Source organism: Mustela nivalis (genome assembly GCF_964662115.1).
Source record: "Mustela nivalis genome assembly, chromosome: X".
Lineage (NCBI taxonomy): Eukaryota > Metazoa > Chordata > Mammalia > Carnivora > Mustelidae > Mustela > Mustela nivalis.
In genome coordinates, this window is record NC_139040.1 from 119,286,114 (window position 1) to 119,301,147 (window position 15,034).

Genomic DNA, 15,034 nt, shown 5'->3' on the forward strand with positions numbered 1-15,034 from the left:
TCAATAATTTATTTTTAAAAAATAAATAGTTACCATATAGTTACCATACCAGGTACCACCTACCTTCGTATTTATATGTGAGGAAGAAGGAAGTATCTATTTGTTTAAGCCACTGTCGTCCTGTATCTCTAACAACCCCCTACCCTTTGAGAGCATCACTTTCCTGCCCTCTTGAGACTCTGTTAATCGTTAGGCACTGCCGCTGATGGGAGGTCACCTTCCACTGAAAAACCACAGGGTCAGGGCAAGAACCCAGGCCTAGAGGGACACATATGGGAGCTCTGGGAGCAGCCCTGCCACTTAACAGCAAAGAGAGCTCAGACATAGAAACTGGTACACAGAGGTAATTTCCCCATTTGTTCATATTAAATTGTTATTAATCGTGAACTACCACCATGAGCAGAACAGAAATTTTAAAAAGACAAACTGAAATAGATCTGTCAGAATTTCATTATGTGGCAGTGGAAACTGCAAACTGCACAATTATTCTTGACAACTAAAATATAATATAAAAGAGTTTCTGATTTTTACAACAGTCCTTTTTTATAACTTTTTGAGAAGTATTAAATTTCAGTTTAATTTTGGTGGGGAAGGTCCCTTAGGAAAATACCTAAATTGACAAAGGAAAAGAAACCTTAAGGGGCGCCTGGGTAGCTCAGTTGCTTAAGCATCTGACTCTTGATTTCGGCTCAGGTCATGGTCTCAGGGTTGTAGGATCGAGCCCCATGTCAGGCACCACGCTATGAGTGCAGCCTCTCTCTCTCTCTCCCTCTTCCCCTCCCCACCCCATCAAAAAAATAAAGATCTGTCCTCACTTAAAAAAAAGAAAAAGAAAAAGAAAAAGAAACCTTTAAGCAGATTTTGGAAAAGATACATAAAACAGTGTTTTAAAATGACAGAGAAAACTTATAATACTCTTCAAGTTTTGCTTGAAATGAAGTTACTATGTCCATTTACTTTCGTTAGAAAAATAATTTGTAAAGGCTGAATTAAGTCAAAAGCCAGATTCCTGGTCCATCGTCTTGGCAACATTGCTTTCTATTTTGTAATGGTGATGGTGGTGATGACACGGTCATTTATGGCACAGAAAGCAGCTGGTAAACATAAGTCTCTCCAGTCTTCACCTTCTTCAGAAAGCCTCATTTTATAATTTAGAAATTTCTCATTTTATCATGCAGATTCCTAAGAAGACAGACATGTACTCCAGAAGTGAAATTTAATAAAAGTAATAATTTTTACTGTTGTTTTGGTAACAGGAAATCTGGAGCCACATACTCATTCATCAAGGAAACCTCTAAAAGGTCCACCTGGCTCAGTTTATTTTACTCTTGTTAAGGTAATTATTTCAGTTTTGGACAATAACAAAACACTGTAGGGCTGCTGCTCTCAAAGAAATTCAAAGACATACGTATTGATTACTGTAGCATACACTTGCCCCTGGGCCACATATCATTGAAGTGATCACTAATAGTTACCAATTTAAAAAAATGTAAAGCAAGTATGCTAACAATTGAAGTGTATATACTTTTCTACTTTTCTCCCATGCTTCCAATTCCTTAGATGCGGCCGCATCTACCTCCTCATGCCTCACCTTATGCCTCCTGGCACATCTCTTTCCCTTAAAGCCAAAGCACAGGCAATTCACAAAAGGCTGCTCCATGAGCCCACTCATTCGCCACTCTAGGTCGGATTTAGGCAGTCATCCTATGCTGGCAGGCTGCTTTCCACACCTCTGTCATCCTATGTCATCACTGTCAATTTACTTGTCTCTCTCTCAGAGGTCTTGCCTAGGTTTAACTTAAATGAACCAAGTCTAAAAATTACTTGTTGAACACAGATTCTAAAACATCAGAAGCCAAATTAATTCACTGTTGAAATGTAAGATGATCTCTGTAGAGTTAAATTACACAAAATACTTCAATACATTTCAGGGCTTCTAATGATTATGGATAATAATTTCATTTTTAAAATACCAAGAGTTTGAGTACATTGACAAATCACACTAGATAATAATACTTCTTTGAAAACTGCCAGAAACAACCCTAAATAAAAAAATCAGGCAGGGGCGCGTGGCTGGCTCAGTTGGTAGGGCATGCAACTCTTGATCTCAGGGACATGAGTTCAAGCCACATGTTGGGTGTAGAGATTATTTTTAAAAAATAAAATAAAAGTTAAAAAAAAATCAGGCAAATCTCCTCACTATCAATTAGTGACTTACTTTTTCAACATACTCAAACACCAAGTACAATTTCCCCCTCCGACGAAAGGCTTCCTTCAGCTCCACGATGTTTTCCTGCTTGAGAGTACGAAGCATTTTAAGCTCTCGTAAAGTCGTTTCCTTGACTTCTTCATTTTCTAGAATGTAAACAATGGTGAATAGAGTAAAATTAAAGCTTTCAAGCTACTGTTCAAAAATTCTAAAGTGAAAACATACCAATTTCCCTTTCCACTTGGAGTACTTCTGCATAAGGAGTTCAAGGATGGAAGATTAAATACCACATTTTCTTGTTGAAAGGATCAAGAATTAGCATCTTACAGAAGAAAAGGCTTACTTGACCAGCATGCACATAATTTTCTGCTTGTGTTTTCTTATACTCCCTTATGCAAAGTAATGTACAAACACATACCGACAGATACGACGTATAAATCCACTGTCCTTTTCATTCTAACACTACGCACTGAGAAAGAAGGAGTTTAAGAGGGTAAGAAGGAATCAGCTGTATCAGTGTGCAGAGGAGCCTCTATGCAGCATCTGTTGCAGCTGATGTTTTTAACTTTGGCCTGTAGTTTTGGCTTAAAAGAACATTTTATCGTTCAGGCTGCATGCAAGTCACCTCAGTGAGCAGAGGTCACATACCAGGCACTCACAGTGCAGCTCACAGTCAAGTTGCAGGGATTTCTAAGAGTGTCTGATCTCTCTGAATAGCAGCTGCTATAGGTTCCTGCTGTCTTCCTGTGGCATGTCCATCTGCCCATCCCAGATGGTGTAGCTGTACTGGGATGCAGAACTTACGCTGAACCAATACAGCCTCCCATATCGTCAACTTCACCCATGATAGCCCCCACAGGCATGGAGAAGGACGGAAATCACATGAACTCTAATGGACGAATTGGCAGGGGAGAAGGAAAGGAATACTTTATTTTAAAAGAGTTTTTACGATAGCTTCAGATTTAGCCCAGAAGTTCTAACTACCATGTTCACATATACACATATAGGTGTGCACACACACAAGACGACAGGTTCATAATCCTTTATCTCCAACTTCAAAAATCAGTCTAAAAACTGAACACTTCTTCCAAGTTTATGGCAAGTCTCCTCAGAAGTAAAACCTGAACTGACAAGAGACCACTTATATTCTTTGTTTATCCCTCTTAGTATGTGGGATATGTTTATTTATTTATTTTATTATTTTTTTCTAAAGATTTTATTTATTTATTTGACAGACAGATATCACAAGTAGGCAGAGAGGCAGGCAGAGAGAGAGGAGGAAGCAGGCTCCCTGCTGAGCAGAGAGCCCAATGCAGGGCTCGATCCCAGAACCGAGATCATGACCTGAGCCAAAGGCAGAGGCTTAACCCAGTGAGCCACCCAGGTGTCCCCTGGGATATGTTTATTTTATGTAAAGTATGTTTACTTTAGAAAAAGTACCTGATTACAAGGTGCTAAAGTAGCATGCAGTATTTGCATTCTAAATCCCCAAAGTTATAAATTCTATAACACATTTGTCCCCAAGGTTTGGGGTCATAGTCAAAATCCTAGCTTGAGAGTCTAAGTTTTGTGAGCCTCAGGTTCAGTCATATCTAACCGCCCTCAGGTTCAGGGAAGAAGAAAATGGAGTTTCGGGATGAAAGTGAGAAAGATGAAAATGTCTTCTAGAGACAAATGCTTCCTAAGCAAGATACACAAGAGAAAAGGGGCTGAATCTTCCCTCCAAATGAGGGAGAGAAGATTCTCAATCAGGAGCCAGGAGTACTTTCCAGATTATTTTCTATCCCAGCCCATTTCTCAGCCTCCGTTCAAACTGAGTTTCAAGAATAAAGAGATAGTAATAAAAACAGGGGCTTTGTAGCACCAGAGTATCTGTAATAAACAGGGAACATAAAGTCAACACTCCTTTGAGAACGGTTACACAAGTGAAATATCCCCCTTATTTCAGCAAAAACAATGGCTGGGGAATGCTGGAGCAGAGATTAGAAAAGGACAGAGAAAGATATTGCCTATCAGAAAGCAAAAACTAGCAGTACCAAGGCCAGCAGTGGCATAAGCAGTGAGCCAGTCCAGTCCACACCAGGGGGGAGGGGGGTTAACGGGGAACTGAGGACTCACAGCTGCCCTCCCCCTGCCCAGTCACGGGAAAAGAACGTGACACAGTGGGGGCCACCTGGCAATAGGGGGAATGTATGAGTTGTGATCAGGGATTTCCCAAAGTGGCTTAGAGGACTGTGGTGGGACAGAGGTCCAGCTGTTTTGCAAACTGGGGCTAAGCCAGGGACATGGTGTTCTGTGACTTTTAGAACTGCTAAAACGTAGGGAACACTAAAAAGCCTTTTGTGCTATGAGGTAGGTTCACCTGCTTCTCCGCTACCCCATCTGGTTTACTTTCAAGACTGGGGTAATCAAACTGAAGTTCACCTATCTCTAATACACAGAATGCCACACAGGTTTCAATACAAAGCAAACAATCTTCTAACAAGGCAATAACTCAATACAGACAAGTACACTGATTACTCATGACCTGGTTCCTGTCTGCTTTTCCATGCCCATCTCATGTCCTTCCTTCCCCTCCCTCACGTTAGTCTTTCAATTCCCAAAATAGCTCCAGCGTTATTCTTTCGCGCTTAGGGCCTTTGAACTTGTTCCCTCTGCCTGGAACTGACATTCTACAACTCAGACTCCTTACAGGGCTGGTTCCTCTTTGGGTTTCAGTTTAAAGAGCGCTCCTCACAAGCTTTGCCCAGATCACAAGACCAAAGCAGGCTTCCATCCCTGTTATTCCTTATCATTCTACTTTGAGCTTTTCTTTCGCAGACCTTCTCACCATTTTTATTTATAGACTGTTTTGCTTACAGGTGGCTACCCCTGCTAAACTAAGAGCTCTCAGAGGACAGGCCCAAGTTCTGCTGTTCAGCAATACTCACTCAGCCACCTAGGACTGCACCTGGCCACAAAGGGATCAATGAATACTTCTGACAAAAATGAGGAAATCTTCACTCATATGTGGCTAGCTTTCATTCATGGGAGGCAGCAACGTGATGGCAAGCAAGAGGTACTTCATCCTCTCAGTTTTGAGTACAATGCTTTCCATCTTGTCTCTAGAAGGTTGAGAAGGGCAGCTTTTCAGGCAGGAAGACAAACTAAATTCATTTTCCCCTATTCATCTCCATGCCTGGTAGTCTTCTGCAATATGCGATTATAAAATAGGGAGCTTCAAAAAAACTGAAAGGACTAAGGGTCAAGAACACATATATATTTAACCATTAACAACATCCATAAGCTTTGCTGGAGCTGGGTACAAATGAATGTTGCAACTAAGTCAAAAGTAAATACAGCTGGTGTATCTTTTCTAGTCAAATGCTTGGTGAATTCTTGGCACCCAAAAAGCAACTGAAACAAGGGAGCTTTGTATTATTAGCAGCTTGGGGCAGTTTCATTTTGCAAACAGATAGAGCCACCTCAGGATGGCTGAAGTTGAAGGGCTTTAGAAGGAACCCTGGAGTAGGATTTGGAAGACCTGGAGTTTGAATCCTGCTAATGAACCAACACTGTGAAATATGATGTTGGGCAAGCCACTTACCTCTTCATTCATAAAGTAACTAAATAAATGGGTATCCTCCCCACCCACACAGATCCTAAAAAACAATCCCATGGCTTTTTCCAAATCTAATAATCAATTATTTCTTTCCATTAAAATCTCATTGATTATGAGCGTGAACCTCCCTGGATTTTGCTATTCTGTGATATAGACATCATTCAAATCTATACCAACTCTACATAAAAATGGCTAAAGAAGAAAGAGAAATGATCTTTGAAAAGCAGCTCACAAAATCACCTAGCATATGGGGCCCAAACCACCTCATTTGAGCTGCCTGTCTATTTTAGGAAATGAAGGCTTCTCTAATGTATGCCTGTCACAGATATTAAAAGGTGAAGCAAGCACTTTGGCACTAAGAATGTAATGAATGGGAACAGGCAGGAAATGGAGTTACTAATTCCCTAAGTGCAAGCAAAATGCACACTCTTCATTACTTGGTCTATCCTATTATTTTTGTTTCTTTAAGTACTGTGGTTTTTTTTTTTTTTTAAGATTTTATTTATTTATTTGACAGAGAGAGATGACAAGCAGGCAGAGAGGCAGGCAGAGAGAGAGGAGGAAGCAGGCTCCCTGCTGAGCAGAGAGCCTGATATGGGGCTCGATCCCAGGACCCTGGAATCATGACCTGAGCCGAAGACAGTGGCTTAACCCACTGAGCCACCCAGGCGTCCCTCTTTAAGTATTTTTAAGGCTCCTGGCCTACCCTGTACTTGGACAAAACTGTGGCACCAAATGATGAGATAATGGGGAAAAGCAATGCACATTGTACGTACACATGCTTCTCACCTCAGGTTCAGAAAGCAGCCAAGCTCTTCAGCGAGGCATTGTTTAAAAGTGGTAGCACAGCCTACTGCCAGGAGCACAAAAATCCCTGCCTTCCAGTTGAAATAATCCTGCAGATTGTTTATTTAGGCTAGGCTTTCTCCAGTTTACAAATGAAGAAACCACATCTAGAAAGAGTCACTTCCTCAGGGTGAGTGAAGGGAATGCCACACTGAGTAGAAGACAGGGAGGCAGGCAACATGGTATAAGGCAGTGGGCAAGCTTTAGAGAATTAGTCCGAACACCCAAGCTCAGGTCTGCGTTCTGCTACTGCTTAGCTGAGTGGCAAAGCAACATGGTATGTGTTATGGGTAGAAGAAAAACTCGACAAAGATTTTGAGGTCTGCATCTTTCCCAGTTAATTACATACTACCTGTGCAGCTTTGGGCCTTGGATTCCTTGGCTGTAAACTGGAGCTGGACTTTTCCTACATGATTCTGAAGGTCCTTCCAGCTCTAAGACCTGGTGCTTCCATGCAAGTCCTACTTATGTATATGTCAATGGACCTGGTCCTCAGTTACCAGTGAGGGTGTATAGCTTAGTACAGGCAGCAAGTCTGACAATGTTACATAAATTCTTTGGAGTGATGATTAAATGGCAGGGTAGAGAAAGGACGGTAAATAAGAAAGAAACAAAGAAGTAACCTACTTTTAGCTCACCAGTCAGATAAGTTAACACACTAAAAATCAAGAAAGGAGATTCACTAAAGTAAAAGAAAACAATTCTTAAGAAAAAAAAAAAAAACAGGAGTGAAAGAAATGCAAAGTAAGTAATAGAGAAAAATCTAAAGATGAGCAGAAACTCTATCGTAACTCTATTTTTAAGGAACTGAGGGCTCAGAAAAGATATCCAGAAATAGCTGTAACCTACTTTATGAAATCACAAACCTGACATTCTTGTATAGCCAAAGAGGCCCCCCAAAATGGACCTTTAAGTGGATACAATGGAGGAGAAAAAAGCCAACCCATCTTTGTGCAAAACCATAAGGGTACCGTATTTGAGTATGGTTGCCCTGACTAAAGAAGGAATACCACCAAGAGGGTAATTAACATGGCCAAGGGGTCTGAATGGCGGTACTGCCACCATACACACACACACACACACACACACACACACACACAAAAAAAAAAAAAAGAAAGAAAGAAAGAAAAGAAAATCCTTAAATCTTCAGCAATGAAGACTGGGTAAAGCACAAAAGAAATTTATTAAATTATGAAAGGTGCAAATATTCATCAAATCCTAGAAGAATCCCTGAAGCTTGAAAGAGTTCCATTCTGGACATTAAAAGAAATGTGGTGAAATCACGACTAGCCAGAATGTTTAAGCTTCGTTAACTGAATTCTCTGTTTAACCAAAGGTAGGAAAGTTTAAGGCCTCTCTTATAGAGAAATCTGGTTTCTTAATTTAAGGACCAAAGACTATGAACTCTTATTTTGTACCATTGTACAAAATGAGACCAGAGTTTTCTCAATCCAGAGATCAGGATAGAGCTTTCTAAAGTCTGGGTAAAAATAAGGATGAAATCAAATGGAGGAAGGAAGGGATGACCAATTAAATATTTTCTCATGTTTTAAAAAAACAAATATGTCCATTCCAAGAGAAAAAATATTTATCTACAGAAAAGATAAGCAGGATATGAAATGCAAGCCATTTTACTTCATATAAAAGTAGAGGCACAACCTATATTCCATCTTAACTATGGACTATCATACAGCTCCCTGAGAATCAGCCTCCTTGCCACATAGCAAGGCCCAGTGACCCTCCTGAACCCATCACCTGTACTTTTAGGGAAAGACTAAGAAGTCCTAAGAAGCAAAAGATGTTCTCACATCAGAAGATCCAAAGGTATGTCAAAAATAATTCCTAACAACGTGGATGGAACTAGAGCGTATCATGCTTAGCGAAATAAGTCAAGCGGAGAAAGACAACTATCATATGATCTCCCTGATAGGGGGAAGTGGTGATGCAACATGGGGGCTTAAGGGGGTAGGAGAAGAATAAATGAAACAAGATGGGATCGGGAGGGAGACAAACCATAAGTGACTCTTAATCTCACAAAACAAACTGAGGGGTGCTGGGGGGAGGGGGGTTGGGAGAAGGAGGGTGGGGTTATGGACATTGGGGAAGGTATGTACTTTGGTGAGTGCTGTGAAGTATGTAAACCTGTCAATTCACAGACCTGTACCTCTGGGGATAAAAATATATTATAGGCTTATAAAAAATTAAAAATTAATAATTAAAAAAAAAGATTGGAGAAAGATTTAAATAGACCAGGAGAACAAAGCATTTTCAAAACTCTAAAATACTTAAGAAATCTTGATGATAAACAATTGATATGCTATTTATCAATTTAGCCATTTATTAAATCTTCTCTCAATGATAATATAGAAAATATGTGATTAGCTCATTCCTTAATACCTGAAATAAAGTGTTTGCTTAGAAAAAAGAAATCCTAGATCACAGGACCTTCTCAAGTAAAATATGAACACACAATGTTTATAATTCTTGTTAATTCAAATCTATCTAGGCTAAATCATGGCTATTGGATTATTCACTAACTTGTGGATGGCAGACATTTGTATAGGTGTGTGCATGAGAATGAGCCTTCCACAGTGACAGAAGATTATCATCTGAACATCAAATCTCATTGTACAAAATTCGAGTTATAGGAAGGGTAGATGAATTAGGCTAAATTTATCATTATACATAGTCCAAAAAATATCTTTCATTGGAATCATTTCTAGTAACTCTTTGGGCTGTAGTCATTTTTCCTCTTCTCAGAAAATCCAAATACTAAATAGAACTAATACTATGAAGACTCCTGGATGATTAGGTGTTTATAGCTAATGTTTCTCTGTGAGAATTTACATTAATAGAAAACTCACAGGGGCACCTGGGTGGCTCAATAGTTAAGCGTCTGACTCTTGGTTTTAGCTCAGGTCATGGTCTCATGGGTCATGAGATCAAGCTGTGCTTTGGGCTCTGTGCTAGGCTCAGAGCCTGCTTAAGATTCTCCCTCTTCTTCTCTCTCTGTCCCTTCCCACCACTTGGATGTGTGTGTGCGCTCTCTCTCTCTTAAAAAATATTAACTGAGGGGCACCTGGATGGCTCAGTGGCTTAAAACCTCTGCCTTTGGCTCAGGTCAGGATCCCAGAGTCCTGGGATCGAGCCCCACATTGGGCTCTCTGTTCAGCGGGGAGCCTGCTTCCTCCTCTCTCTCTCTGCCTGCTTCTCTGTCTACTTGTGATCTCTGTCAAATAAATAAATAAAATCTTTTAAAAAAATTAACTGAAACTCTACATTGATGATAATGAATAAAGAGGCAAAAGTGATCAAAATAAAAAATATATTAACTAATGAAGAGATCTCAGATAAAAAATGTCATCACTCACACAAGTCCTCCACTTTAACATGAGTTTGTATCCCCACCCAGTATGTCAGTCTTAAGGAAAATCACAGACAAAAGACACTGATAAATGATCTGATGGAGTTCTAACAGCTAGTAACTGGAGAATAAAAAACTGACTAGGATGAAGACAGAGAGACGGGGACAAAAATAAAGGGAAAACTGACAAAACCCTTGGTGTATTTTTTTTTTTTTTTTACCCTTGGTGTATTTTTTAATGAGTCTCTTTTTTTTTAATCTCCCCAAAAAGGTAACACTTGATTCTTTTTTTCTAAGGAACAGCAAATAGTTGCTATTATAATCCAAATTTTGTTAACTATAAAATAAAGTAACTTATTTTTATTATTTTTGTTCCGTTTTCCCCACTTAAAGTTCCAGTCTAACTTTTTATTTACTATTAAAGTTTGGTTCCCATTTTAGATAGGCGTCTATTACCCTGGGGTAACAAGAACAGCTTGAATTAAATAGTGGTCTACCTTAAAATGTACTTTCAAAAACATTTTATATAAATTTGTGGATAAATATGAATTTAATAAGAAAATAGGAGATGATCACAATCTTTTAAAGCTAATAGAAGATAATATATACTCTCACAAAATACCGCTTTATATTATCAGTATGAGAATACTTGACTAGCCTGAATGCAAATCAGACCAAGTTCAGATTCTATTTCAGTGTAAGCGTTTTTATAGGATTATTTCATGATCTTCACAAAGATTTTTAAACACTGGGTTTAGAACATTCACTACCATAATAACAGCAGAATATTTTTAGAGTAACTAATAAATGAGATTAATAAGAACTATATGACAATAAGGAATTATGATAAAACTCTATTTTTTTTTAAAGATTTTATTTATTTATTTGACAGAGAGCTCACGTAGACAGAGAGGCAGTAAGAGAGAGAGGAGGAAGCAGGCTCCCCGCCAAGCAGAAAGCCCGATGCGGGGTTCGATCCCAGGACCCTGGGATCATGACCTGAGCTGAAGGCAGAGGCTTTAACCCACTGAGCCACCCAGGCGCCCTGAAACTCTATTTTTATTAGAACTGTCCTGACTGAAATTTAAGCTGATCAAATGGTTCAGAATAAAGTGATTGCCATAGGGGTTGAATGGACATTCCCATATGTACTGAACTATTTATGTGCACTTCACATTCCAGAAAGGCTGCTCACCACACATGTTCCCTTAGTTCTGTTATGGGTGGGTGATAAGGCTGCATGTCCCTGAGCTCTGGTAACTGATAATGGTCTGGCAGAGATGAGGGCAGAGGGGATTCATGCTTTGTCAGCACACAGAAATGAAGGCTGATCAAATGTTTTATATAATGTCTAGACTATTCATAGACTTTCTGGAAGCCACAGCTAGAAACAATGTGTCTTGCCTCAAAATTACTCAAATTCATTCAGGCACTGACTGCTTTCTACTCCTTTTTATTGCTATTTTTTTTTTTTTAAACAGGTCTTAATCCTACCAAGCTTTCTGAAATTACACACACCTGACTTACCTTCATGTCTCTTACAGCACCTGGCTCGGTACTCAGTAAATCTCAACAGATATGCTACTGATTACCACTCTGAAGGTATCAGGTACAAACACATGGTTTAACTGAAGCTAAGAATTGGTATGCACAGAACAGGGATTGTGAAGAATATGGCAACTTAGTTTTTTTTTTCTTGTTGTTTTGTTGTTGCTTTGTTTTGTTTTTTGTTTTTAAAGCAATGGCATACGTGACCTAGATTGTACTGCCTTTCAAAAACTTCACGACAGTTATTATTTTTGGTGGTAACCGATGCTTGACGATGTGCCTTACAAGATGAATGCACAGTCAGAAGTCTTTACATGAAGGCAAAGGTTATGCTTTGATCTACTGTTGCAACCACTCTTTTTAGTAGATCACCATTTGTCTCTTGGCCACCTGTGGTTAGCCCAAAGCCACTGCTCAAAGAGCTCACTGCCAATGGTCTCAGAGTGGACTGGCCTAGGGCTATTGTTTCCTGTTGGACTACAGGTACATCATTTAGAGCAGATTGTTTTTTTTCTTTACAACAAGCTAAAAGCATTTTTTTTTTTTTTAATTATTGCCTTCTTTTTAAGGCTGGCAAGACAATGGCTGCTAAGGGTTTCCCAGATGATGTGATGTGCTCCACATAACCAGAACATCAGAGGTGGATTCTATCAAATACTACTGAATCTACCCCAGGACTTTATTAGTGAGCCCTTTTTGTTATTTAATGTTTGCTAAGTCTCTAAAGTAGGAGTGAGGAAACTGTTCACAAACATAGAGGCTGGTGTCTTCCAGTACTTAGTCAATGTGTGCTGATGGAGGTAGGCTATGACTGCTATTGTCATACTTCCAATTAGATAGGAAAGTTAACGCTATGCCGGTCCTCTTAGCACTACTTTTCACAAAGCAAGTTATGATTCAGTGGTAAAAAAATTAATGTCACATTGATGCCACAAATAGGCATTTATGTGAATTTATATGAGCAGGAAAGAACAGAAAATGAAGAAACTCACGTTAGGATAATAGTTGTGTGACATTTTTGCTTCAGTTATATATAGGATGTTCTGTATGTGGATACTGGATCAGAATGTAAAAAAATATTTCTGTGGGTCTCTGTAGAAAAATTTGGGAAAATGCTGCCTAGAGCTTCTGAAAGGCCATATGTGCCTTCACGGTAAATTTCTCTACTTGTCTATATTTAGGTGACCAATAGTTTAGACTTAAAACTTAATGACTACCGAGATGCTTTATTTATTTATATTTTATACATTACTTTCTTTTTAATGTTTGATTTAAAATTTTCTTGCCCAGCATAGGGTAATTTTAATACTCCATCTGAAATGGTCTGGACGTAACCAAGGACTCCAACTACGGAATTTCTTCTTGAAAAGCTTTTATTCTTCAAATGAATTATTTTAAATATAACATCATTTTCTTCATACTATCTACATACCACTTATCCTTGTATTTCTAATTGACTGGAAACCGGAGATCACAATAACCAATTCCAAAGCCCTTCAAACAGCAATTACTACTTGTGTGAACTCACAAAAATATTTACTTCAAATTGGTCTTCTCATTTTAATAATATTTAGGAATAGCATAAATAGCATGCCTTCTACTCAGCATCTGAAGCAAGATTTCCACAATGCTGACTGTACCTTAAAATATAAGATAAATTTTCTAATATCATGAGATATGAAAAGATTCACACAAAAGGAGCCAAATGTTCCAAAGCAAAGTATGATAACAAATAAGCTATACTCGCTTTCTGAGATGGAGACTTTAAAATTTCAGGAGCAAAGTCTAGTTAGCTAGATCCTATCTCTTCCACATCCTATTCACAAGGACTAAATACAAAAAGGAAAAAAAAAAATATATATATATATATACCTTCACTGTCCTTGAATTTCTTGATTGCCACAATTTCATGCGTTTCCTGCAAAAAAAAAATAAAAAAAGAGGCAGAAAGTCATTTCCCAGTGTTTTCGAAACCGGGAATCCTAATTGTCTAGGGGTATATTCGGGGATAGTATAGCAAGAAACCAGAGAGTAAACAAACAGACCCCTCTTCTCTCTCAGGCCCTCATTTCCTGGTTCCAAAATTCTCTTTCTTACCACCCTACAGACATTGTCAGGAAAGGAAAAAAAATAAGGGGACGAGAGAAGGGGACCAAGAGAGGGATTGGTGATAGACCATGGACAAACCAGAAGTGTCGATGTCTTGAGGCTACACAAAAATGCCAGGATGACTGACAATACAATATACCATCATTTGTTACTTCCATCTGAAACTCAGAGAAACATTTTAATTGGGCTTCTAGAGCAGAGAAAAGGCTTCTGCATGACTTGGTAGTTGATGGTAGTAGATTTCCCCTTGAAAGTTTCCTCCCTTCACTTAACTTTTTGTAACAAACCGATCTAGTTCACCAGTTCTCCCTATTGATGGTCATTTCAATGCCAAAGAGAGATAAACATCTGCCACCAAATACCAATCACTACCTCCTTCCTGCCCTTATTTTGCTCTCCTGAACAGAAGCAGTTTGTGAGCAGGACCCTACTTTAAACTGAAACATGTCAAAAAAATCCAAGGGCTGGAAAGGAAACGGAAATGCTCAGAACTAAGCACCATGAGGTCACACAGCTCATGTCTAATTCTGGTCTATAAAAGGAATAAAAAAAGCTTTTGGCAAAATAATATACAGATTCTTCAAAGCCAACATGTGATACAGGAAGGTCTTCTGAATGACTCAGGTCTGCTTTTTTGTAGTGAAAGTGGGTATACTTTCAGATCTGGAGGAGCAAACCTTTAAATAAAAGAGTATCCCCACATCAAAACAAAGGCTTTAAAAATGCACACAATAGCAGGCAATAATCAACAAGGTATAAATCATTAACTTATTAAAAATAAACACTTTTCTTTAGTTGTTTATAAAAGCAAAGGGGGATCATGAAAGTGGTGGTGGGGTGGGGTGAGAAATGACTATTTCTTAATTCTTATGCTCAACAACAAACCCTGAGTCGTAACTAGGTCTGTAAAATCAAATCCTCTCTGTTTTTCATCTACCCCTTGAAATAAGAAAATATCAGCTTTCATCTTTGTTATAGGAAAAAAAATTCATCTGAAAGTGCTATAGGCTACTGAGGAAAAAGCTTGTTAAGAGTATTACATTTTTGTTGTTAATGGAGGACTGATAGGATTGTAGAGTACAGATAGCTTCTGGGATATAATTTTTTTGTACTTGGCCTTCCAGGTACTTTCTGATATTGGAAGTGTTTCCTTATTGGGAAGAAATAATGGCAAATTTAAAGTGATATGGGGGATATCGGCTAGAATATTAGTATAGGTAGTAGCAGGTAAGTCTGCTAGGTATGCTACGCCCTCTTAACACAGTGATAACTATTTTCATACCCTGCTCCTTTTCAACAGGCTAGCCAGCCACCGATGAATGGCATAAGATTAAGAACAAACACTATCAAGAAACTT

The 15,034-nt window shown here is 38.8% G+C and overlaps 1 protein-coding gene across 6 annotated transcripts in view; it reads right to left on the bottom strand.

Moving 5' to 3' along the window:
* The window catches only part of CDKL5 (cyclin dependent kinase like 5), a 225,322-nt gene that overhangs the window by 72,732 nt on the left and 137,556 nt on the right, over positions 1-15,034 (bottom strand). For 5 of the 6 annotated variants that reach the window (XM_082718370.1, XM_082718372.1, XM_082718369.1 and 2 more), the window contains 2 exons: positions 13,441-13,486; positions 2,219-2,355 (listed from right to left, as the gene is read on the bottom strand). In XM_082718370.1, the coding sequence (XP_082574496.1) occupies positions 2,219-2,355; positions 13,441-13,486 (183 nt within the window). Of the gene's footprint in view, positions 1-2,218; positions 2,356-5,139; positions 5,303-13,440; positions 13,487-15,034 lie in introns of those variants that run through there. The other variant, XM_082718373.1, reaches the window with a different exon arrangement.